This window comes from Pseudorasbora parva, chromosome 1 (genome assembly GCF_024679245.1).
Source record: "Pseudorasbora parva isolate DD20220531a chromosome 1, ASM2467924v1, whole genome shotgun sequence".
NCBI lineage: Eukaryota > Metazoa > Chordata > Actinopteri > Cypriniformes > Gobionidae > Pseudorasbora > Pseudorasbora parva.
Genome location: NC_090172.1, coordinates 69,092,100 through 69,118,200, shown reverse-complemented (window position 1 = coordinate 69,118,200; position 26,101 = coordinate 69,092,100). Strand labels below are relative to the sequence as shown.

The 26,101-nt window shown below is 37.4% G+C and overlaps 1 protein-coding gene across 1 annotated transcript in view; it reads left to right on the top strand.

Annotated features, from left to right (window-relative positions):
• The window catches only part of si:cabz01007807.1 (uncharacterized), a 33,250-nt gene that overhangs the window by 5,460 nt on the left and 1,689 nt on the right, over positions 1 to 26,101 (top strand). The window contains exons 6-34 of the mRNA XM_067445177.1: positions 1,801 to 1,863; positions 2,021 to 2,080; positions 2,274 to 2,309; positions 3,226 to 3,279; positions 3,362 to 3,412; positions 4,335 to 4,400; positions 4,480 to 4,557; positions 4,640 to 4,687; positions 5,945 to 5,992; positions 6,079 to 6,159; positions 6,234 to 6,281; positions 7,797 to 7,856; positions 8,950 to 9,015; positions 9,097 to 9,162; positions 14,239 to 14,304; positions 14,378 to 14,437; positions 14,557 to 14,613; positions 14,687 to 14,734; positions 15,637 to 15,714; positions 15,899 to 15,949; positions 16,608 to 16,652; positions 18,116 to 18,169; positions 18,239 to 18,322; positions 18,401 to 18,454; positions 18,526 to 18,600; positions 19,146 to 19,232; positions 19,307 to 19,346; positions 19,427 to 19,481; positions 24,845 to 25,178. Coding sequence (XP_067301278.1) covers positions 1,801 to 1,863; positions 2,021 to 2,080; positions 2,274 to 2,309; positions 3,226 to 3,279; positions 3,362 to 3,412; positions 4,335 to 4,400; positions 4,480 to 4,557; positions 4,640 to 4,687; positions 5,945 to 5,992; positions 6,079 to 6,159; positions 6,234 to 6,281; positions 7,797 to 7,856; positions 8,950 to 9,015; positions 9,097 to 9,162; positions 14,239 to 14,304; positions 14,378 to 14,437; positions 14,557 to 14,613; positions 14,687 to 14,734; positions 15,637 to 15,714; positions 15,899 to 15,949; positions 16,608 to 16,652; positions 18,116 to 18,169; positions 18,239 to 18,322; positions 18,401 to 18,454; positions 18,526 to 18,600; positions 19,146 to 19,232; positions 19,307 to 19,346; positions 19,427 to 19,481; positions 24,845 to 25,178 — 2,013 coding nt within the window. The remainder of the gene's footprint in view (positions 1 to 1,800; positions 1,864 to 2,020; positions 2,081 to 2,273; positions 2,310 to 3,225; positions 3,280 to 3,361; positions 3,413 to 4,334; positions 4,401 to 4,479; positions 4,558 to 4,639; positions 4,688 to 5,944; positions 5,993 to 6,078; positions 6,160 to 6,233; positions 6,282 to 7,796; positions 7,857 to 8,949; positions 9,016 to 9,096; positions 9,163 to 14,238; positions 14,305 to 14,377; positions 14,438 to 14,556; positions 14,614 to 14,686; positions 14,735 to 15,636; positions 15,715 to 15,898; positions 15,950 to 16,607; positions 16,653 to 18,115; positions 18,170 to 18,238; positions 18,323 to 18,400; positions 18,455 to 18,525; positions 18,601 to 19,145; positions 19,233 to 19,306; positions 19,347 to 19,426; positions 19,482 to 24,844; positions 25,179 to 26,101) is intronic.

The window sequence follows — 26,101 nt, the reverse complement described above, 5'->3', positions numbered from 1 at the left end:
ACTACATGTCAGCTAACTCATTCATTTGTAACTACATGTCAACTAACTCATTCATTTGTAACTACATGTCAACTAACTCATTCATTTGTAACTACATGTCAGCTAACTCATTCATTTGTAACTACATGTCAGCTAACTCATTCATTTGTAACTACATGTCAACTAACTCATTCATTTGTAACTAAATATCAACTAACTCATTCATTTGTAACTACATGTCAACTAACTCATTCATTTATAACTGCATGTCAGCTAACTCATTCGTTTATAACTACATGTCAACTAACTCATTCATTTGTAACTAAATATCAACTAACTCATTCATTTGTAACTACATGTCAACTAACTCATTCATTTATAACTGCATGTCAACTAAATCATTCATTTGTAACTACATGTCAACTAACCCATTCATTTGTAACTAAATATCAACTAACTCATTCATTTGTAACTACATGTCAACTAACTCATTCATTTGTAACTACATGTCAACTAACTCATTCATTTGTAACTAAATATCAACTAACTCATTCATTTGTAACTACATGTCAGCTAACTCATTCATTTGTAACTACATGTCAACTAACTCATTCATTTGTAACTACATGTCAACTAACTCATTCATTTGTAACTACATGTCAGCTAACTCATTCATTTGTAACTACATGTCAACTAACTCATTCATTTGTAACTACATGTCAACTAACTCATTCATTTGTAACTACATGTCAACTAACTCATTAATTTGTAACTACATGTCAACTAACTCATTCATTTGTAACTACATGTCAGCTAACTCATTCATTTGTAACTACATGTCAACTAACTCATTCATTTGTAACTAAATATCAACTAACTCATTCATTTGTAACTACATGTCAACTAACTCATTCATTTGTAACTAAATATCAACTAACTCATTCATTTGTAACTACTTGTCAACTAACTCATTCATTTGTAACTACATGTCAACTAACTCATTCATTTGTAACTAAATATCAACTAACTCATTCATTTGTAACTACATGTCAGCTAACTCATTCATTTGTAACTACATGTCAACTAACTCATTCATTTGTAACTACATGTCAACTAACTCATTCATTTGTAACTACATGTCAACTAACTCATTCATTTGTAACTACATGTCAGCTAACTCATTCATTTGTAACTACATGTCAGCTAACTCATTCATTTGTAACTACATGTCAACTAACTCATTCATTTGTAACTAAATATCAACTAACTCATTCATTTGTAACTACATGTCAACTAACTCATTCATTTGTAACTAAATATCAACTAACTCATTCATTTGTAACTACTTGTCAACTAACTCATTCATTTGTAACTACATGTCAACTAACTCATTCATTTGTAACTAAATATCAACTAACTCATTCATTTGTAACTACATGTCAGCTAACTCATTCATTTGTAACTACATGTCAACTAACTCATTCATTTGTAACTACATGTCAACTAACTCATTCATTTGTAACTACATGTCAACTAACTCATTCATTTGTAACTACATGTCAACTAACTCATTCATTTGTAACTACATGTCAGCTAACTCATTCATTTGTAACTACATGTCAGCTAACTCATTCATTTGTAACTACATGTCAACTAACTCATTCATTTGTAACTAAATATCAACTAACTCATTCATTTGTTACTACATGTCAACTAACTCATTCATTTGTAACTACACTAGTATTGTATTTTTTAGTTCACGTGTTATCTATGCTCTGTTATCTGTTCGACACTATCATGAAGTGTGTTTTGATCTGGCAGAACATGGCGGCTGAGATTGAGAACGATCTGCCGGTTTATGAGGATGTTCTTCTCATCGGTCAGGTATGGGTGTCTTTCGCAAAAATGCGAAGTGTACTTATTGGCTTAATTGAAGGTTTAATATAATGCTGACGGCATTGTAAAAAGTCTCCTGAACAGGTTTTAATTTTACCTTCATGTTAAGACAAATACACCTACATAACTGAAACACGATTTACAGGAAAGGTGTGTGGAAGACTGGCCCGAACACAGTCCAGAACTCTCTCCAGAATGGAAACCAGTGAGTTTTTATTGTGTGAACCTACAGCAAACCTGGTCACAAAAACACTGGCATTTCATCTGCTCTCTCTCTCTCTCTCTCTCTCTCTCTCTCTCTCTCTCTCTCTCTCTCTCTCTCTCTCTCTCTCTCTCTCTCTCTCTCTCTCTCTCTCTCTCTCTCTCTCTCTCTCTCTCTCTCTCTCTCTCTGTTGCAGGCTGGGAAATTAAGGCTTCGGAGAGACTCTATACGGGTGAGCCAGACCTTCACATGACTACAACTATTGAAAACATTTCTGTTAATTAAAATAATTAAATTAAATTAAATTAAATATAGGATTCGATTAGATGAAAAACTTTTCAGAATTTCACAGGCGGATTTACTTCATTTTTATAATCAGCATCAAACCTAACACATAAACATTTCATTGTATTTTTTCTGAATAAAACAAATAATATTCAATTCAATTTATAATCAAAATAATATACTGTTACTTCTGCAGTGCTAAAATATAAACAAAAATGTATTTAAAAATGAAACACTAAATTATATTTTATTCTAAATAAAACAAATAATAGTAATACAATTAATGATTAAAATAACATATAAAAATCTGCAGCCAAAAACATTTAAAGTTAAACTTTAAATTGTATTTTATTCTAAATAAAACAAATAATAGTAATAATTAAAATAATATAATAATTTTTGCAACCAAAAATTAACAAAATTCTTTCAAATTAAGCATAAAATTCTATTTTATTCAAAATAAAACAAATAATAATAATTCAAATAATGTAATTATTTATGAAGCCCCCCAAAAATGAACAAAGTTGTCTTTAAAATCAAACAATAAATTAAATGTTATATGAAATAAAACAAATAAAACAAATAATATAATAATATTTGCAGTCAATAATTAACCTCACAAAACAGTATGGCTGCCATATTTATCCTTGAGGCCTGTATTTAATGTGCTCTAGAGCGTATTTCTCTTCATCTTGTGTATTATTGTTGATGTTTTTCGAATATTGAGAGTGTGGAATGCTCTAAAAACCACAGAAGACGTTAGCAATGTATTGGCAACCACCCAAATCACATGCGTCATGCTGCCGAGTTTCTCACACTATAAAAACATGCTTTCATAATGTAACGTCAACTCCTGCCACTAGATCACAGAAGCGTCCGATGGAGCCGATGGGATCGCGAAGAAGAACGGAAAGCAGGTAAAAAGGAGTTATTAAACTCAGCATGCGTGGCTTTGAGAGTCTGTTTGTCCTCATGTGTTCGTCCTGTTGATCTCTACAGACTCTGGGAAAGAAACTACGACACTCTCTGCTGATCAGGAGGAGCTCAAAGGTAAATGACTCAACCAGATTTAAAGTGCCCCTATCATGAGTTTTCAGATATAAAAGATCTGCAAAGTTTTAAAGTGCAGACAAATGGAGTTATTGCTGAAACAAGTCATCAGTAATTCAGTTTCACTTCCTGCTGAACCTACATAAAAATGCCTATGTTCTTGATTGTCTTATCGGCTCTGTGATTGGCTTGATGGGCTCTTAGCCCCGCCCTCACACACTGTAATCATCTCTGCGACTGGAAGTGTTTGGTTGGTGTTATCCATTTGGAGAAGACGCTGTTTTCTGCTGAGATTGAGACAGTCAAACCCACGCCATTGTTACTGTTCGTATAACTGAGTGTCAAGAGCTGAGATGCAGATATGATAATGAGCGCTTGCTTTCTGACCAATCAGAGCAAACTGGGCCCTCTGACCAGAGAAGAGCAGACCAATCACAATATTAGGAGAAAATGTTAGTGGGTGGGATAGATTAAACAGCATGTCCTCAGAGTTGATGTGTGTGAAGCAGGAGAAATGGGCAAGCGTAAGGATTTGAGTGAGTTTGGCCAGATTGTGACGGCTAGACGACTGGGTCAGAGCATCTCCAAAACTGCAGCTCTTGTGGGCTGTTCCCGGTCTGCAGTGGTCAGTATCTATCAAAAGTGCTTAAAGGATCTGCTGCTGACACATTCAGGGGTCTAGTGGAGTCCATGCCTCAACGGTCAGCAAAAGGGGACCAACACAATATTAGGATGGTGATCATAATGTTATGGCTGATTGATTAGTTGTTTGATTGTTGGGCTGACGAGGATAAAACTCTTTGACAGCTGAGTTTGGGGAAATCATCAGAAGGGTTTAATAGTAGTGTGAGTGTTAATCTGGGAAATATTGGAACAGCTCAGTGTTTGTCCGCTGTCATGAACTGAACATCTTTGATTTCAGGATAAGATTGGAGAGGAAGGGAAGAGCTCTGAGACGAACACAAACGCACTCCATCGAGGGTCAAAGGTGAACGTCTCGGCAGGTTATTGTGTGGGAGAGTGCTCTGTTCTTTCTTTCTCTGATGTGTTGTGTGTTTGCTCTTCAGATCGTTGTGGACGGACCGGAAGAGTTTTTTTCTGAAGATAAAGACGGAGAACAGAAAGAAGCCGCCGAGATTAAATCAGTACGACGCTCTTCATTTCTGAATCATGTTTGAGTCGTTTCAGATTCATGACTTTCATCGCAGATTGTGTTTCTCTCAACAGAAGAAATCATCAAAACCCAAGATTATCACTCAGCGCAGAGGCTCTAAGGTGAAACTTCACCATTACTGTCATTATACAAGATTATACAAGATTAAATCAATATAATATTTACTTAATAAAATAATGAATAATGTCATGATCTTCATAATCTTTGTTTTTTAAACAATATTTAAAAATAAATATTTAAACATAAATAAATAAATAAATAAATAAATAAATAAATAAATAAATAAATAAATCAATCAATCAATCAATCAATCAATCAATACATATTTATAAAATGATATACATGAATTTATATAATAAATTATACATCTGAAGGGATCGATAATTGTATTTTATATATATTTTATTACATTTTCAATAATAATTAATACATTATTGTATTAAAATACAATTTATTTATTATATTATAATGTTTATCATTTAAAAATAATACATAACAATAATACATTATTACTTTAAAATAAAATAATTTATAAATAATGTATACATCAATAATTGCATTTTATTTGTATTTTTAAATAGTACAAGATTAAAATAATAAATAATAAAAAATATGTTTTAATCATTTGTTGTAATATTTATAATTTTAACAATCCTTTAAAATAATATAACATTTACTTTAAAAAATAATAAATACATTTTTGTTAAATAATTTATTATAATGTTTATAATTTAACATAACAAATATTATATTTACTTTACAAAATAGTAAATTATATTCATAATCTTTACTTTTTAAATAGTAAAATAATGTATAATAATTGTATATAATTTTACATTTATATAATTTAAAATAATAATAAATACATTGCTTTATACAAATAAAATAATTTATATAATAATTTATACATCTGAAAGGTTAGATTTGTATTTGTAAAATATTAAAATAATATATTATTTACTTCACAAAATAAATTACTTACTTTTTAATATAATAAACTATTTGTAATAATTTTATGATAAAAAATAGTTTTAATTATGAACAAATAAAGTAAAAAAAATAACTAATAAAGGTGCTCATTTCCAATTTCTCACACAATATTGAAATATTTTCATATCACCCTTTGATTGATGTTTCTGCTGTTTAAAACATAATGAATGGATCCGGATAGATGATTAGCACAGTAAAATAAGATCTTATTTAAAATCCACTGCAGTCAATAAACAGAGACCGACCGCCAGAATGTGTAAATGATTGTCCGATGGGATGAATGTCAGTGTGTGTCTAAAACGAGCCAGTATTGTCCAGCCAACTTTAACATTAACTCTTCCGTGTTTCTGAATCTTTTACACGTTTAGGGGAAACATGCCGATGCTTCAGCTAAAGGATTCACTCCAGACTCTCAGGTGTGTGTAGGGCTTCGCTGAACTTTATTAATACATTATTATGTTAAAGATGGCTAACCTTTGACTGCACTGAACTGTCTTATCAGGATGATTTATGGTCCTCATCAAAAACGGCTGATCTCACGGCGTTAGGAGAGAAGAGGGATGAAGATATGGACTGGAAACCGGTACGACATACACATTTCTCTCGCTGCCAATAAACCTTGAGTCAACTCTTTAACATATTCAATCTATTTCACAGAAGCAAACACAGAAATTCAAGCCTCCTGTCCCACACAGACCATCAAAGGTATGAGAAATATAAAACATTCATATGTGAAATATAGATTTACAGCCTGGATTTTAAAGTCATAAGTCTCTTCCCAGTCGCTCTGTTTAGTTCCTGTCTCTATGAAGCGTCTCCTCCAGAGTTTAGAGACCGCAATAGACGTGATGGAGTATAATGTGTTAAGAGCTCGCTTAAGTACCGGAGCTAAACCATTTAGTGCTTTGAGTAATTAGCAAGATTTTAAAATGTATGCGATGTTTAAAGGAACACTCCACTTAAAAAAAAAAAAAACACACTCATTTTCCAAGTCCTTTAGAGACTGTTTTTGAATCCATTCAGCCGATCTTTGTATCTGGTGGTAGCACCTTCTAGCATAGTTTAGCATACATCATTGAATCGGATTAGACCATTCACATCGCGCACAAAAATGACCAAAGACTTTATTTTTTCAAAGATAATATTTTGCCTATTTAAAACTTGACTCTTCTGTAGTTAGATTGTGTACTAAGACCAACGGAAAATAAAAAGTTGCAATTTTTAGAACGATATAGATAGGAACTATTTTCTCATTCCTGCGCAATAATCACAGAGCTTTGCTGCCGTATCATGGGTGTAGCGGCGCAATGATATTACGCAGCGCCTGAAAGTAGTCCTTAGATAGGTAACTTCCAATGTGACCGGTACTAAGTTTGTGTATTTGCAGAAACGCTGTTTTACGGCAGTAAATCTGTGATTATAACGCAGGAATGAGAAAATAGTTCCTAGTCATATCGGCCTAAAAACGTTTTATTTTTCGTTGGTCTTAGTACATGGTGTAACTATAGAAGAGTCAAGTTAGGAAAATATTGAAAGTCTTTGGTCATTTTTATGAGAGCGATCCTAATGGTCTAATCCGATTCAATGATTTATGCTAAGCTATGCTATTTATCTATCTATCTATCTATCTATCTATCTATCTATCTATCTATCTATCTATCTATCTATCTATCTATCTATCTATCTATCTATCTATCTATCTATCTATCTATCTATCTATCTATCTATCTATCTATCTATCTATCTATCTATCTATCATGGACCAGCTGGAGTTTGTTTATTAAGCGAGCAGGGCAACCACCCAGTAGAGCGTTACAATAATCTAGCCTTGAGCTCATCTCTTCCCAGTCTGTCAGAAACTCTGTTTAGTTCCTGTCTCTATGAAGCCCCGCCTTCTGAAAGCACACTGTGCTCTGATTGGTCAGCTGGAGCGGTGTGTTGTGATTGGTGTTCGGGAAATGCCCCGCCCCTTACCATAACCGGCAGTTTCAACACACTACTAGCTAACTCAACCATCAGTCGTTATGCTGCCCAATAATTATTATAATGAGGAATATTGTGACGTGTTGGCTTCTGGAAGAAAACTCAAGATGGAGGCGTTTCAGGAGTTCAGAAACTCTGACACTGATATAGAGAAGAAACAGCAGCATTACACAGTAAAGACAGATGGACAAAAGCACAATAGCTCCTCTTTAATCTCATCTTTGCTCATTTCTGAAGGATACTTCTGCAGTTGGTCTGAAATCATTGCATGGTCCTCCTCCGGCGATGGAGTCAAAGGTATTTTCATTGCTCCTTTACTGAGGTGAAGAAAGATGACTGGAAAAATACATTTTAAAAAGGCTACTAGATTTGTACACAGTATCTGTACTGTGATCTCGGTTTACTAATCAAACCTATTTGAATTTAAATCTTTATATGTGTCAAAAACACGTGTGTATTGTTTGTAGTCCTTTTCTAAAGATCCCTTTTTGGAAGGAGACTTGAATCTCTTCGCTTCAGTCGATGACAGACATCCGCTAAACCCATGTCACGTTTGTAGCTTTGCAAAATAAAAAAATAACTGAAAAAATATTTTTAAAATATTTTTAAAAAAAGTAAAATAAAGTTATAAAAAATAAATAACATAAAATAAATATATTATAAAAAATAACATAAAAAAGTGCAAAAATCGCATAATAATTAAAAAAAAAAAAAAAAAAAACGAGAATGTAAATAATAAAAAAATGACACAAATAATTTAACACAAAACACAAAAATATATAAAGATAACATAAAATAAATATATATTTTTGTACGGTTTTCTCAGTCAAAGCTGAATATAGTAGCAGAATATATAACATTTATTTGTAGTACACAATTAAATCATACAATTTGAGTATGAAAATGACAAAAATAAATACATTATCATAACAATTTAGTAAAAAAAAAGCAAAAATTCTGACTGGTGCATTTAAGGATATTGTAGATTATCCTTAAATAAAATATATCATTTCCAAAGCAATGTGTTTGTGTATTTTTATTGTCTGTACGTGTTTGACCAGCAGATGGCAGCGTTATATTATTAATATATTACATTCTTTTATTTTATTTTCAGCCTTCATTTTAATTTCAGTTGAAGTTTTAGTCTGTTTTTTGTATTTTTATATATGCTGATGTAGTTTTGTATGTTTCTGTTTTGTTTATTATCTTTCCAGAAAACTGATATCTTAACAATACAAACTTTGTTAACTTGAGAAAGCCTAGCCAGAAGGTTTGAGCGAGTGTTGCTATGCAGTTATTAGGGTGTTCAGGGTGGTTGTTAAGGTGTTGCTATGCAGTTGATAGGGTGTTCAGGGTGGCTTGATGGTCTGCTCATGATTTTCTGTTGTAGATTCCAGAGATCGACACGTATCCGTGCGATGACGAGAGAAACGCGGAGGGGGTCGATGATGGACAGGTAGAGATCTGTCATCTTCCTCTTCTTCATTTCCTCATTCATGCTTTAATTTAGTCACTGTTTTTCTTTTTTTTAAATCAGAAACACAAGAAGAAGGTCAAAGTCAAGTTTGTTCCTCAAAGAGGGTTTGTCATCGGCTTGTCCAGGGTGAGTGGCTCACGTGTCTTTGAGTGCTTTATCCAAGAGGCTTTAATCTCGTCCGCTGCACAACATACAACAGTAAATTAAGAGAAGTAAAGCCAATTCATATTTAATTGATAGCAATTTTCACAATACTTATCAGCTCAAAGCAGCTTCAAAGAAATGTATTGCGTCTACATTACAATTTAAAGGACAACTCCGGTGAGAAATGACCCTAGGGGTAATTTACAGATTAATTACCCCTAGGTTACAGTGTAGATCGTTCTCTGGGATGCGTTTTCATGAAAATCGAAGGTAAAGAGTTTTATCTCTAAAAGCAAATTAGCTTTTAACGCTTCTCTATGGGGCACAGGGTAAGTGAAATTAAATCGCTAGTTAATACCACTAACAGCTCAAAATAGCCTCACACTAACACGGCAGCATAATGAGGGTCCCTACATGCAAACCGAAGCATTGAGAACTTCAAACAGTTTAATAAGAAGATACTTTATAAAGACAGTGCATTACGTGTTTACAGACGGCAGCCATCTTGGAGAACAGTCTCGACGAGTCGAGCCATGAGTGCTGTACTAAGTGATGAACTGTGACTTGGAATCTCATATGCTCCGTTGTTTCCGGAAGAAAGAACTAAACGTGACAGAGAAAATAAAAAATAAAATAAAAAAATGTCCATGTAATTAGATTTCACAAACTTAATTCCTATCGACCAGCTCACTTAGCACAGCGCTCGTGGCTCGAGTCATCGAGACTGTTCTCCAAGATGGCTGCCGTCCGTGAACGCGTAATGTACTGTCTTTATAAAGTATCTTCTTATTAAACTGTTTGTACTCTAACAAGTTCTCAATGCTTCGGTTTGCATGTAGGGACCCTCATTATGCTGCCGTGTTAGTGTGAGGCTATTTTGAGCCTTGTTAGTGGTATTAACTAGAGATTTAATTTCACTTATTCCATGCCCCATAGACAAACATTATAAGCTAATCTGTGTTTAGAGATTAAACTCTTTACATTTGATTTTCATGAAACCGCATCCCAGAGAACGATCTACTCGGTAACCATCTGTTAATTACCCCTAGGGTCGTTTCTCACCGGAGCTGGCCTTTAAAGTGATTTGCTATCAGAGGAGACTGTGTCCAAGTTATGGATTTCAGAAAATACACAAGCACACAGTTAACGATGTATTAATATAATATAGGGGTGCGACTAGACACTTATCTCACAAGAACGAGACATTTTAACTAATCAACTTGTAATGAATATCATCTCAGTTATTATAATATAATTTCAGTTCTACTTTCTGAGTATGAATGATCAGATACAGTAAAAGACAATAATGAAGCACTGTAAAGGTTTTACACAAACTCAGACTGACCGGCTTCTATCCTGTATGATCTGCAGATGAGCTTCTTTAGACCTCTTAACTGAACGCCTTCCCGAAAAAATTGATCCTAGATATTAAGTGCAAACAATAACCATAATCAAAGCACTCAATATTCAAAATGCAAACGTGACCAAATTTTCTTTAAGCATGATACAGATAAGATATGGCAGACAGCTTTCATATTAGGAGATATGCCTCAGGGAGACGCCTTCAAACAGCAGTAACGGATTGAAATTGTGTTTGAGTGTTCGCTCCTATTTACTTTTACTTTCAATTTCGCAATCATGCATACTCTGTAAATAAGGAGCGGTGGTGCTGAATGAGCATTTTAAAAGATAAGACCATTGTCTGACGCTCTGTTGCGCAACGAATCATCCGCCAGGGCACTATGTATGACTCGAACAGCCTGTTTTGGATGATCTGATGGAGTTGAAGTGACTGTTATCCACCTGAATTCAATTGTTCATATTTCTGTAAAAAGCAAACCTATAGTGGAGGCGTAATGAAAACCTGTCAGTGACAGATTCTATCCTAACTTCACCCTCACACTCCATCATGACCATAGGGCGCAGCATCTCTTCAAACCCCTAATAAACAATGGGATCATTTAAGGCGGAAACAATGGACATGCTTGTTTTTAACAATGATTAGGGTTTATAGAAAAGATTTATTGGATGTCGTCGCTTCACAGGTCATCTGAAGTCTTCATAAGAGTTTAAGAATTTAAGAATTTAATTCATAAGAATTTACTTCTGGTTACCTCAGGATGGGTATACCAGATAAAACAGAACTGGAAAATAATTGGCGTAGCTGCTGTTCAAAGCATCATGTGCACTGATATATCTGGGGAACAAGGTTATGAGATACATTATGAAAAAGCTTGGCTAAAAAGATGTGTATTTAATCAAGATTTTAACTGAGAGAGTGAGTCTGAGCCCTAAACATTATCGGGAAGGCTATTCCAGAGTTTAGGGGCCAAATATGAAAACTGTCTTCCTGCTTTAGTGGACTTAGATATTCTAGGAACTACCACAAGTCCAGAGTTTAGTGATCTTAAAGAGCGGCGATAGAAGATCAGTTAAACGACAGGAGCTAAACCGTTTAGGGCCTTACAGGTCAGGTGCAATACTTTATAATTGATACAGAACTTAATATGAGAGATGACAAAATGGGGGTTATATGATCATATTTTCTTGACATAGTAAGATATCTAACAGCTGCACAATAACTGAAACAGAACTTAAACTGAATGAGTCTAGTTCCATCATGATAATTGGATAATACATGTTAAGTGATTAACAATAAGGGATGACTATTAAGTGATGACTGAGCGTTAGTGATGAACATCTGATGTTAACAAGCAGAATCAATGAAGGAAATAAAACACAAGAACTATAAGATTAAAATACATTAAATCTCTGAAGATCTCAGCAGAGGATAATTAAAAAACTCCACAAACAGCATCATCAGCTTCACTTACTAATGACCAGACTGGCTTATTTCTGTCAGACGTCTACAGAAGCTCATACTGAGATAAACAAAGGTTTAGATGTTTTATTGAAAATGTTTGCTCGCCATTATGGAGATCAGTGTTAGCTTTAGTTGAGCAGTTTGGCTTGCTGCTTTTTATCTCAATTTATGATCTTTGTAACAGTGTTCACCAAAATGCATAATTTGTTGCAAAGGAAATCAGAAACAGAGATGATCAGGTGATATAGCTTTCAGCTTCACAACATAGAATACAGTCCCTGACAAAAGTCTTGACGCTTGTGTACAAATTGACCTAAAGTGCCGCTGAAATATATTTCTAATCAAGATTTTTTTTTTCAAGAAATGGCTCATTTTAATCCCACCAGCTTTTGTGATAATGTTTCAGTGAAAAACTAAACTTTCAAAAAGTATTCTAACATTCACAGCTTGGTAAAGCCCATTGAGTCAATTTTTGCTAAGACATAAGTGTTGTCACCTTGTCATATGAGCTGCACCTGTGACTAATAATGGATCAATTAGGTCTCAAGTGTGTATAAAAAGAACCCCAGTACACTAGACCTTCACATCAACTGCAACTAGACCTCTGCAAACATGCCTAAGATTCACCCTGAGACTAAAGTTTTGATTATCAAGAGGCTGAAGACCAGATCCACTGCTGATGTGGCAGACACCTTCAATGTGTCTCAGCTTCAAGTACAGAGGATAAAAAAAAGATTTGAAGAGACTGGAGACGTTTTTGACAAGCCCTGGTCAGGCAGACCCCGCAAGACAACTGCTCAAGAGGACCGTTTGTTGGCTCGAAAATCCAAGGCCAGCCCATTTTCCACTGCAGCAGATCTCCACGAGACCTGGTCACCTGAAGTCCCTGTGTCAACCAGAACAGTTTGTCGGATTCTGCCTAGAAATGGCCTCCATGGTCAAATCAGTGCCCAGAAGCCAGCACTAAACAAAAGACAATTGAAAAACCTTGTGGCATTTGCCAAGGCCCACAGCCTGCTAAAAGGATGGACGCTGGAAAAGTGGAAGAAGGTGGATTTTCAGATGAATCTTCTGTTGAATTACACCACAGTTGCCGCAAATATTGCAGGAGACCTACTGGTGCCCGAATGGATCCGAGATTCACCCAGAAAACAGTGAAGTTTGGTAGCGGAAAAATCATGGTCTGGGGTTACATCCAGTATGGGGGTGTGCGAGAGATCTGCAGGGTGGAAGGCAACATCAATAGTCTAAAATACCAAGAAATCTTAGCTACCTCTTATATTCCCAACCATAAAAGAGGCCAAATTCTGCAGCAGGACGGTGCTCCATCGCATACTTCCATCTCCACATCAAAGTTCCTCAAGGCGAAGAAGATCAAGATGCTCCAGCCCAGTCACCAGACATGAACATCATTGAGCATATGTGGGGTAGGATGAAAGAGGACGCATGGAAGACGAAACCAAAGAATATTGATGAACTCTGGGAGGCATGCAAGACTGCTTTCTTAGCTATTCCTGATGACTTCATCAATAAATTGTATGAATCCTTGCCAAACCGCATGGATGCAGTCCTTCAAGCTCATGGAAGTCATACAAGATATTAGATTTGGATCTCACTGCACCACAACTTAATTTGCTGACATATTTTTGTATTTGCAGTAAATTTGTTCAATTTCTGTACAGGCGACAAAACTTTTGTCTTGCCAAAAATTTAAATGATAAATATTTTTAAATGATAAATATTTTTTCTGTGAACATTATTTATTTCAGTGCATTAAACATCATTTGGGAGGGTTTTAGCTTTTCATATGAGCTATTTCTAACACCAATGAATTAATTAAAAGTCAGGTTAATATCAGGTATTTCTAGAAAATAGATAAGCGACAAGACTTTTGTCAGGGACTGTAGTTCACTAATCTCATCACTGACCGAAAAGTGGGTATTTGATTCAAGCTCTTCAGATAGCATAATTCAATAGAAAATTAATAAAAGTTAACAAGAGAATAAATCTGTTCTCAGACACCATTGATAACAAGACATCTACTTTTCTTCTGTTTCTACACTGGAGCGGCTCCGGTCACATGATCTAAAGCTCAAATCTAATTGGGCAGCCTGTTTAATCATGGGGCAATAGTAAAAAAACGCATTCGGTGTTCAGATTAGTATTTGAACAGTACACACTGCAGAAAGATGGTACTATGCGGTTCTCTCTGATATTATAACGGTGTGTTGCAGGAGAATGATGACGACGAGGATGAACTGAAGGGAGCTTGTGGTTTCACGCCTCATCCAGATCTTAAGGTTTGTGGAAATAGTTTGTGGAAAGCTCAGATGTGTGTCTGGGATTATTAACAAAGATCAGCGGTGCTTTTAGGATCACGACGGGCTGGATGAGCTGAAGGGAACGAGCGGTTACACGCCTCACAAGTTCAAGGTAGAGAAACCGCCATGAGTTTGAAATCGCACATCTGTTCACATAATATCCCTTAATAATATCTCCCTTAATATTATCTCCCTTAATATTATCTCCCTTAATAATATCTCCCCTTCTAGGAAGACACATCACTGAGAGCCGAAGCTGGACGCAGTTATTCACCAAACTATTTTAAGGTTCAAACTTATCCATATTGTGCTGCTCACTTCTCATGAGGGTATCATTGCCTAAATGATTGTTTTTTTCCAGAGTTCATATTCTGATGAGTTTTTGGGTCCTTCTTCGTGGGGTTCGAAGGTAGGGTAAGGGATTCAATTCCTGCCAAATGTACTGCGGGATCAAAGAACAATACGCGTGATTTTAAGATTTAATAACACGTAAAAATACATTGCACAAAATGAAAAAAAGAATGCAAAACGATCAGAATAGCAAATAATGTGTTCACGAATTAAGAATATTATAAGCATGAATAAAATAAAAAAGTGCATTTAAAAAAATAAAAAAATCGTCAAAAATGTTAAATTATATTGCACAAAACTTAAAAATTATGTATTCTTTGGTTTTATTACTGTTTTATACTGTGTTTTTGTCTCGGTTGCAATAATTTGATCTACAAAATACACCAAATATATAATAAAATATTCAAAATATAATATTAAAACATATTAAAAATATTAATTAAAACTATAATAGTATTAATGCTATAGCATGCATACCTGAAATAAAATAAATGATAACTGAAATAAAATGTTTTTATAAAATAAAAAAAAATAAAAATGTTTTCAAAAACAAAACTAATACAAATAACAAAATCACATACTAAAACTTTCAGTAAAGAAAAAAAATCAATATAAAAATAAAATAAAATCTTTTAAAATAAAATGTTAATATTTTTAACTAAAACAGACAACTACAATATATATATATATATATATATATATATATATATATATATATGTATATATATATATATATATATATATATATATATATATATATATATATATATATATTTTTTTTTTTTTTTTTTTTTTTTTTTTTTTTTTTTTTTTTTTTGTAAATTCTGAAATCACGCATCTTTATTTTTTGAAGCCGCAGTACATTTGGCATGAATTTAACCCCATAATAGCGCTCTTGCATAACTCATGTTTAAACCAAATGTAATTCATAATCCGGGGATATTGTTCTGATGTTTTCAGGGAGCCGATCGGGAGAAAGATGTCTTCAGGACTCCTGACTCCGGGGAGAAACATCAGGAGATGCCAGACTGTCGACCTGTATGTTCACAGCAAGGCCAAATCCATTTTTTGATTATTGGGGAAAATCTTTTTATTTATTAAAATCATGTCCATTTGTAATTATTGGAGGGGACTTGTCCCGCTCAATGTCTGTGGCGGTTACTCTCGTGATCTCTGTCAAGCTTTCAGTTTGAGTGTAGATGATCTGTTTCTGTCTATACAGAAGAAGCCGATGAAGTTTAAAGTCCCTCGTTTACACCGCAGACAGTCAAAGGTAAATCTGATCACTTTTTATTTCCCTTTCAGTTATTTCAGTACTTCAGGTTTAACTCATAGCTTAACTTTGTTAAATAAGAAATGTTGTCATGGCCACTAGTTAAATAAAGTAAAATATTTGATTTCTATATTTCCCATTTTCATTTATTTGTTTCTGACTGAAAAGTCTCGGGTTTTCTAATGTATAAGTATTTTTAATTTATTTTTATTTCAGTTTCAGTAAGTTAAACTAAATGTGGCCTTGCAATTTTTTTTATTATTTTACTTCAGTTAACATTATTTTATTTGCATGCTATATCATGAATATATTAATTTTATTATAATGTTTTAGTTTTTCTTAATGTATATTAAAATATAAAATTGTATATAGCTTTTAAATGCTATGAAGATCTATAGTTATTATTGTTTTTTTAGTTGTAAATGTTAACATTTTATTTTAATACATTTTTCTTTTTTATATAAATGTTTTCTTTTAGTTAAAGTTTTATTAATTGTATGCTTTTTGTTATTATTATTAGTTTTATTACTAAAATATATATATGTTTTTTTATGGTTTTAGATATATATCTAGCTTTAGTTTACTCATAATTCCTGGTATATTTAAGCATAATTTCTGGGATATGAACCGATGACAGAAACTCTGTTTGTGTCTCTAGAGTTTAGAAGAACCGGAGTTCGGGCCGACTAAAGATCACGTCGAGGTGAGACCGGCCGTTTATTTCCTCATGTTTCACATTTGCATGAATTATGTCATAAGAAATGTTTCTTTTGTCAATAACTGAGTGTTGTTAGAGGTGGAATAGATGAACTTCTGTTATTCTGTCATGCTTGTCTCAAACTAGGAATTATAATCATTTATATTATACATATTATGCAAGTAAATACATATAAATTCACATTATGTTTATGTAATATTATATTTATTTATAATAAGTTTATATCTTTGTTATATTTATTTTATATGTATCCATATTTCATTCATTCATTAATTTATTTTAAATAAGTTAATGGAGTTGATGCTGTTGACGGAGCTTCATTTGGCAATTATATCATACTATATTTATTTATAATGATATATATTTATATTATATTCATTTCATATGTATTCATATTTGTATTTACTTAATTGTAAAATGTATACTTGTATTTATAGGCATACATAAATATATCTACATAATTACAATTGTGTTTATAATTATTATATTATAATGATATGCATATATGAATATATCTACATAATATGTATATTCATATGCATATTTTATATATTTTTATTTATAAATATAATATTTATAGGCATTTATGAATATATCTACATAATATTTATATTCATAAGCAGATTTGTGCATTTAATTATTAAATATTGTATTTATACTTGTATTTACATGCATATAAAAGTATGTGTACATACTTTTGTAAACTTAATATTTATTTATTTGATTTATGATTATAATATTTATAGGGATAGGCATATATAAATATTTGTACAAAAATGTATATTCACATGAATGTTTTTTTTTTATAATATAGGCATGTATATATGTACATAACATTTGTATTCAAATGTATATTTTATATTTATTTATAATTACAATATTTATATTTATATGCATATATGTATATATATATATATATATATATATATATATATATATATATATATATATATTCAAATGTATATTTTTATATTCAAATGTATAATTTTATATTCATTTATAATTTAAATTTTTATATGTATATGTACATATGTACATAATATTTATATTCATAGCTATATATATATATATTTTTTTTATTTTTTTATTTATATTTACAGCCATATATGTATATGTACATATGTACATAATATTTATATTCATAGCTATATATTTTTATTTTTTTTTAATTTATATTTACAGCCATATATATATATACATAAAAGTGCATAATATTTACAGTTGTATGTATATTTAATAATAATGTATTCGTTTATAATATTTACAGTCATATGTTTATTTCATAATAATGTATTCGTTCATAACATTTACAGTCGTATGTATATTTAATAATAGTGTATTTGTTTATGATATTTACAGTTGTATGTATATTTCCTAATAATGTATTTGTTTATAATTATATGTATTAAATGAGTGCTGTTGAGGTTTGATGGTGTCTGTTTCCGCAGACGAGGAAGCCTCCGATCCTCGAAGTGCCTCCTCTGTCCCGCCGAGACTCAAAGGTGCGGCTCTGACTTTCTGCTCAAGGCACTGTTTAAATGTCCAGATTCTGACGTCTGAAATCTCTGCAGGGCGTGGAGGAGGACGAGGTCCCTCAGAAAGGTGCGGATCTGTTCCGGGCCGAAGACGGCGAGCCACTGGAGGAATACACACCGGTATCTATCATCCTTTCACTTCCATGCTTTAATGACGTTCACACAAACGAGTTTAGCACTAACAGCCCTCTCTCCCAGGACAACAAGCCCCCGAGACCCAAAGAAACTGACCCGCATCGCAGAGGGTCGGAGGTAAGAAAGAGTCCCCTCCATCACAACTCCTTCACTTTCTATCCATCTGCTTTAAATCCGGCTGTTTTCAGGACACCTTTCCCGAAGACTTCCTGGACCCTCCAGGTGCCACATCTGCCAATTACCACCTGTCTGAGGCAGCTAAGGTATTCAGCAACTATACAATAGTAGCAGTTATATTTTTCCTCAAATACCAATTATTATAGGTGATTTTAGCATTATTCAGCACATTGCTGACATGTTTTACCTTATTGCTAGCCTGATTTAGCATGTTACAGGCATGTTCCTAGTTTGAATTAGCACATTACTGGTATGATTTCACATGTTCCTAGCATTTTTAACATGTTTAGTTACATGATTTTTCATTGCTAAAATGTTTTAACATATCGCTAGCATTATTTAGCACATCCCAAGCATGTTTCTAGCTTGAATTATCACACTACTAGTATGATTTCACATGTTCCTAGCATGATTTTACTTGTTAAGTAGGATGGTTTTAGCGTCATGTATCATATTGCTGACATGTTTTACCCTATTGCTAGCATGATTTATCACATTGCAGGCATGTTTGAATTGAATTAGCAGCTGTTCCGCATTGTGTAGATCTTAGGGCCCTGTAGTAATGTCTGTGAGGTTATAGTCATCCTCTCTTGTATTTTTTCTCATTCTTCATCACGTCTCTCTCCGTAAGGCTGAGTGGACGTCGGCTCAGATGGACCTGAGACGACTGCAAGATCACGAGGAAGAGCGGAAGCGTGAGGAAGAGGAGGATGGAGGGGTCAGTATCATTGAGCTATAGATTCTGCTTTGTTGTTTGCCACAGAGTGTTTGTCACGTGTGTTTGATTGGCAGGACACTGACAGTCTGATGGAGTGGTGGAACACCGTTGAGTGTGAGTCGAGATTAGTTCACAAATTCATCCGTTGCTCATCATCGCAAGATAATTTCTCACCCTATCTCTGTGTTTTTCAGTTTGGGATGAACAGCCAGCGAACGAGATGCTGAGCTCTAAAGAGGAAGAGACCATGTAAGATTCGTTGTCAAGAACCATAAGGGGGGGACCATAGGTGGTAAAACCATGGGGGGGGGGGCATGGGAGGGATCCATAGGAGGGAGACCATAGGGGGCGAAACCATGTGGGGGAACCATGGGGGGGATCATAGGGGGAAACTATAGGGGATAACCATAGGGAAAGACCATGGGGGAGAAACCATAGGGGGGTACCATAGGGGGGGAAACCATGAGGGGGGGGGGGAACATAGGGGGGAAACCATGGGGGAGGAACATTAGGTGGGAAATCATAGGGGGTGTACCATGGGGGGACTATAGAGGGGGGGAAACCATGGGGGGGACCATAGGGGGGGGGCATGGGGGAGAAACCATAGGGAGTTAAACATAGGGGGGTACCATAGGGGGGAAACCATGAGGGGGGGGGGAAACCATGGGGGAGGAACCATAGGTGGGAAATCATAGGGGGAAACCATGGGGGGGGGGGGGGGCATAGTGGTAAAACCAAAGGGAGAAAACCATAGGGGAGAAACCATGGAGGGGAAACCATAGGGGGAAACACTAGGGCGGAAACCATAGGAGGGAAATCATAGGGGAGAAACCATAGAGAGAAACTATAGAGGAGAAACCATAGGAGGTAAACTATAGAGGAGAAACCATAGAGGGAAACTATAGAGGAGAAACCATAGAGGGAAACTATAGAGGAGAAACCATAGAGGGAAACTATAGAGGAGAAACCATAGGGGAGAAACAGTAGGAGAGAAACCATAGAGGGAAACCAGAGGAGAGAAACCATAGGGGAGAAACCATAGGAGAGAAACCATAGAGGGAAACCATAGGGGAGAAACCATAGGAGAGAAACCATAGGGGAGAAACCATAGGAGAGAAACCATAGAGGGAAACCATAGAGGAGAAACCATAGGGGAGAAACCATAGAGGGTTAAACATAGGGGGGGAAACCATGAGGGGGTGAAAACCATGGGGGAGGAACCATAGGTGGGAAATCATAGGGGGAAACCATGGGGGGGGGGGGCATAGTGGTAAAACCAAAGGGAGAAAACCATAGGGGAGAAACCATGGAGGGGAAACCATAGGGGGAAACACTAGGGCGGAAACCATAGGAGGGAAATCATAGGGGAGAAACCATAGAGGGAAACTATAGAGGAGAAACCATAGGAGGTAAACTATAGAGGAGAAACCATAGAGGGAAACTATAGAGGAGAAACCATAGAGGGAAACTATAGAGGAGAAACCATAGAGGGAAACTATAGAGGAGAAACCATAGGGGAGAAACAGTAGGAGAGAAACCATAGAGGGAAACCAGAGGAGAGAAACCATAGGGGAGAAACCATAGGAGAGAAACTATAGAGGGAAACCATAGGGGAGAAACCATAGGAGAGAAACCATAGAGGGAAACCATAGAGGAGAAACCATAGGGGAGAAACCATAGAGGAGAAACCATAGGGGAGAAACCATAGGGGAGAAACCATAGGGGAGAAACCATAGGGGAGAAACCATAGGAGAGAAACCATAGAGGGAAACCATAGAGGAGAAACCATAGGGGAGAAACCATAGAGGGTTAAACATAGGGGGGTACCATAGGGGGGAAACCATGGGGGGACCATGAGGGGGGGAAAACCATGGGGGAGGAACCATTGGTGGGAAATCATAGGGGGAAACCATGGTGGGGGACCATAGGGGGGGGACCATGGGGGAGAAACCATAGGGGGTTAAACATAGGGGGGTACCATAGGGGGGGAAACCATGGGGGAACCATGAGGGGGGGGAAACCATGGGGGAGGAACCATAGGTGGGAAATCATAGGGGGAAACCATGGGGGGGGGCATAGTGGTAAAACCAAAGGGAGAAAACCATAGGGGAGAAACCATGGAGGGGAAACCATAGGGGGAAACACTAGGGCGGAAACCATAGGAGGGAAATCATAGGGGAGAAACCATAGAGGGAAACTATAGAGGAGAAACCATAGGAGGGAAACTATAGAGGAGAAACCATAGAGGGAAACTATAGAGGAGAAACCATAGAGGGAGAAACCATAGGAGTGAAACCATAGAGGGAAACCATAGAGGGAAACCATAGGGGAGAAACCATTGGAGAGAAACCATTGGAGAGAAACCATTGGAGAGAAACCATTGGAGAGAAACCATAGAGGGAAACCATAGGGGAGAAACCATAGGAGAGAAACCATAGGGGAGAAACCATAGGAGAGAAACCATAGAGGAAAACCATAGGAGAAACCATAGGAGAGAAACCATAGGGGAGAAACCATAGGGGAGAAACCATAGGAGAGAAACCATAGAGGGAAACCATAGAGGGAAACCATAGGGGAGAAACCATAGGAGAGAAACCATAGAGGGAAACCATAGAGGGAAACTATAGAGGAGAAACCATAGAGGGAAACTATAGAGGAGAAACCATAGAGGGAAACTATAGAGGAGAAACCATAGGGGAGAAACAGTAGGAGAGAAACCATAGAGGGAAACCAGAGGAGAGAAACCATAGGGGAGAAACCATAGGAGAGAAACTATAGAGGAAAACCATAGGGGAGAAACCATAGGAGAGAAACCATAGAGGGTTAAACATAGGGGGGTACCATAGGGGGGAAACCATGGGGGGACCATGAGGGGGGGAAAACCATGGGGGAGGAACCATAGGTGGGAAATCATAGGGGGAAACCATGGGGGGGACCATAGGGGGGGGACCATGGGGGAGAAACCATAGGGGGTTAAACATAGGGGGGGAAACCATGGGGGGACCATGAGGGGGGGGAAACCATGGGGGAGGAACCATAGGTGGGAAATCATAGGGGGAAACCATGGGGGGGGCATAGTGGTAAAACCAAAGGGAGAAAACCATAGGGGAGAAACCATGGAGGGGAAACCATAGGGGGAAACACTAGGGCGGAAACCATAGGAGGGAAATCATAGGGGAGAAACCATAGAGGGAAACTATAGAGGAGAAACCATAGGAGGGAAACTATAGAGGAGAAACCATAGAGGGAAACTATAGAGGAGAAACCATAGAGGGAGAAACCATAGGAGAGAAACCATAGAGGGAAACCATAGAGGGAAACTATAGGGGAGAAACCATAGAGGGAGAAACCATAGGAGAGAAACCATAGAGGGAAACCATAGAGGGAAACCATAGGGGAGAAACCATTGGAGAGAAACCATTGGAGAGAAACCATTGGAGAGAAACCATTGGAGAGAAACCATAGAGGGAAACCATAGGGGAGAAACCATAGGAGAGAAACCATAGGGGAGAAACCATAGGAGAGAAACCATAGAGGAAAACCATAGGAGAAACCATAGGAGAGAAACCATAGGGGAGAAACCATAGGAGAGAAACCATAGAGGGAAACCATAGAGGGAAACCATAGGGGAGAAACCATAGGAGAGAAACCATAGAGGGAAACCATAGAGGAGAAACCATAGGCGAGAAACCATAGAGGGAAACCATAGGAGAGAAACCATAGGGGAGAAACCATAAGAGAGAAACCATAGAGGAAAACCATAGGAGAAACCATAGGAGAGAAACCATAGGGGAGAAACCATAGGAGAGAAACCATAGGAGAGAAACCATAGGAGAGAAACCATAGGGGAGAAACCATAGGAGAGAAACCATAGGAGAGAAACCATAGGAGAGAAACCATAGGGGAGAAACCATAGAGGGAAACCATAGGGGAGAAACCATAGGGGAGAAACCATAGGGGGAAACCATAGGTGAGAAACCATAGGGGAGAAACCATAGAGGAGAAATCATAGGGGGGACACCATAGGGAGAAAACCATAGGAGGGGAACCATAGAGGAGAAACCATAGGGGAGAAATCATAGATGGGGACACCATAGGGAGAAAACCATAGGGGAGAAATAATAGGGGGAAACCATAGGGGGACACCATAGGGAGAAAACCATAGGGAAGAAATCATAGAGGGGGACACCATAGGGAGAAAACCATAGGGGAGAAATAATAGGGGGAAACCATAGGGAGAAAACCATAGGGGAGAAATCATAGGGGGAAACCATATGGGGGACACCATAGGGAGAAAACCATAGGGGAGAAATCATAGGGGGAAACCATAGGGGGGACACCATAGGGAGAAAACCATAGGGGAGAAATCATAGGGGGAAACCATATGGGGGACACCATAGGGGAGAAACCAAAGGGGAGAAATCATTGGGGGAAACCATAGGGGGGGCACCATAGGGAGAAAACCACAGGGGGGGACCATAGGGGAGAAACCATAAGAGGGGAACTATAGGGGAGAAACCATAGGAGGGGAACCATAGGGGAGAAACCATAGGAAAGAAACCATATGGGGGAAACCATAGGGGGGGACCATTGGGGGGAAACCATAGGGTGGAATCCATAGTGGGAAACCATAGGGGGGACACCATAGGAGGGGAACCATAGGGGAGAAACCATAGGAGGGGAACCATATGGGGGAAACCATAGGAGGGGAACCATAGGGGGGAACCATAGGAGGGGAACCATCGGGGAGAAACCATAGGGCGACACCATAGGGGGGAAACCATAGGAGGGAAACTATAGGAGAAACCATAGGAGAGAAACCATAGGGGAGAAACCATAGGAGGGAAACCATAGGCGGACACCATAGGGGAGAAACCATAGGAGGGAAACCATAGGAGGGAAACCATAGGGGGACACCATAGGGGGACACCATAGGGGGGAAACCATAGGAGGGAAACCATAGGGGAGAAACCATAGGGGGACACCATAGGGGGGAAACCATAGAAGGGAAACCATAGGGGAGAAACCATAGGGGGACACCATAGGGGCGAAACCATAGGGGGGAAACCATAGGAGGGAAACCATAGGAGGGAAACCATAGGGGGGAAACCATAGGAGGGAAACCATAGGAGGGAAACCATATGGGGGAAACCATAGGGGGACACCATAGGGGGGAAACCATAGGAGGGAAACCATAGGGGAGAAACCATAGGGGGACACCATAGGGGCGAAACCATAGGGGGGAAACCATAGGAGGGAAACCATAAGAGGGAAACCATAGGGGGAAACCATAGGGGAGAAACCATAGGGGGGAAACCATAGGAGGGAAACCATAGGGGAGAAACCATAGGGGGGAAACCATAGGGGGGACACCATAGGGGAGAAACCATAGGGGGAAACCATAGGTGAGAAACCATAGGGGAGAAACCATAGGGGGGAAACCATAGGAGGGAAACCATAGGGGAGAAACCATAGGGGGGAAACCATAGGGGGGAAACCATAGGAGGGAAACCACAGGGGAGAAACCATAGGGGGGACATGGGGGGGGGCATACATGATAAGTCCCTCATATTGAGCGGAGAAGCTCTAAGTGCTGCTCTTCCTCCCGTCAGATCGTTTAAAGCGGTGGCTGATAAGGTCCATCGTGGCCTCCGCGTGTACCAAAAGCTCTTCATGGAGCGGGCCGAGCTGCTCTACCAGCACGTGCTGATCCTGTATGGCATCGCAGAGGAGATCAGCAACTTCCACCACCGCGCTAAAATCGCCAACATCACGGGAGGCACCACCACAGCCGTGGGTGGAGCCGCGGCCATCGCTGGACTAGCGCTGGTTCCTGTCACCTTCGGTGTCTCGCTCGTCATCTCAGCCATCGGACTGGGCGTTGCCACTGCGGGCGGCATCACGGCGGCGTCAGCCACCATTTCAGACAACATCCACAACATGCACGTACGTACTGACACATCGCTAACATGATTTAGCACATGGCTAATATGATTTAGCATTTTGACAGCATGACAATGCTATAATTTTTTGCATGATTTAACACATGGGTACCGTTTTTCTGACATGATTTAACATGCTTTACTAGCCTTACATTGCTATAATTTTTAGCATTATTTAACACCATATGTATGAGGCTTTAAAGGTGTCATGAACTGGCTTTTTTATTTTTGTATACTGTTGTCTGAGATCAACTAATGATGTTCGTGTGGTTTTTACATTCAAAAACATCATAACTAATCAGTAATAGGCTATTTTCTACACTGGTTTTGAGGCTCTCTCCTAAACGCTGGGTTTTGATGGGCGTGCAGCACTGGAGACTTGGAAGTAAACGCCCAGGGCTAGGATTGGATAAGATTTGCATATTTAATGAGCTTAAGCTCCCCTGTCAATTCAGGGAGAGGAGAGAATGAGGGAGAAGTGGCAATCAGAATGATTATCTCGATCACAGGGCTCGTAATTGGACTATTATATTTATATAGCCCGCAAGATCGGACGATATAAATGCGAACCCCGCGCACACATACAAATTTGGCGCGCACCGCCCTTCAGATGTCCACTTGAGAGAGACTGAGAGAGAATAGCAGAACAAGAATGGAATATAATGAGATTCACCGGCCTGCCGGGCTTTGCGAGCCCTGGCCCATACGTGTCTGAGTCCAGCGTGCTAACGGTATGCTCTGTTAGACACATACACATAAGCAAAATGATCTATAACAATGCAGTACTATCACATATAATAAACACGTTTTACTCACATAAGTGTGCTGCACCATTCCTGTCGGATCCAAATCCAGCATCGACTGGAGATTAGTTTACAAACGATCCCGCAGTGAACTGAAGTGAACATGTCTGTGAGCTGGAACTTC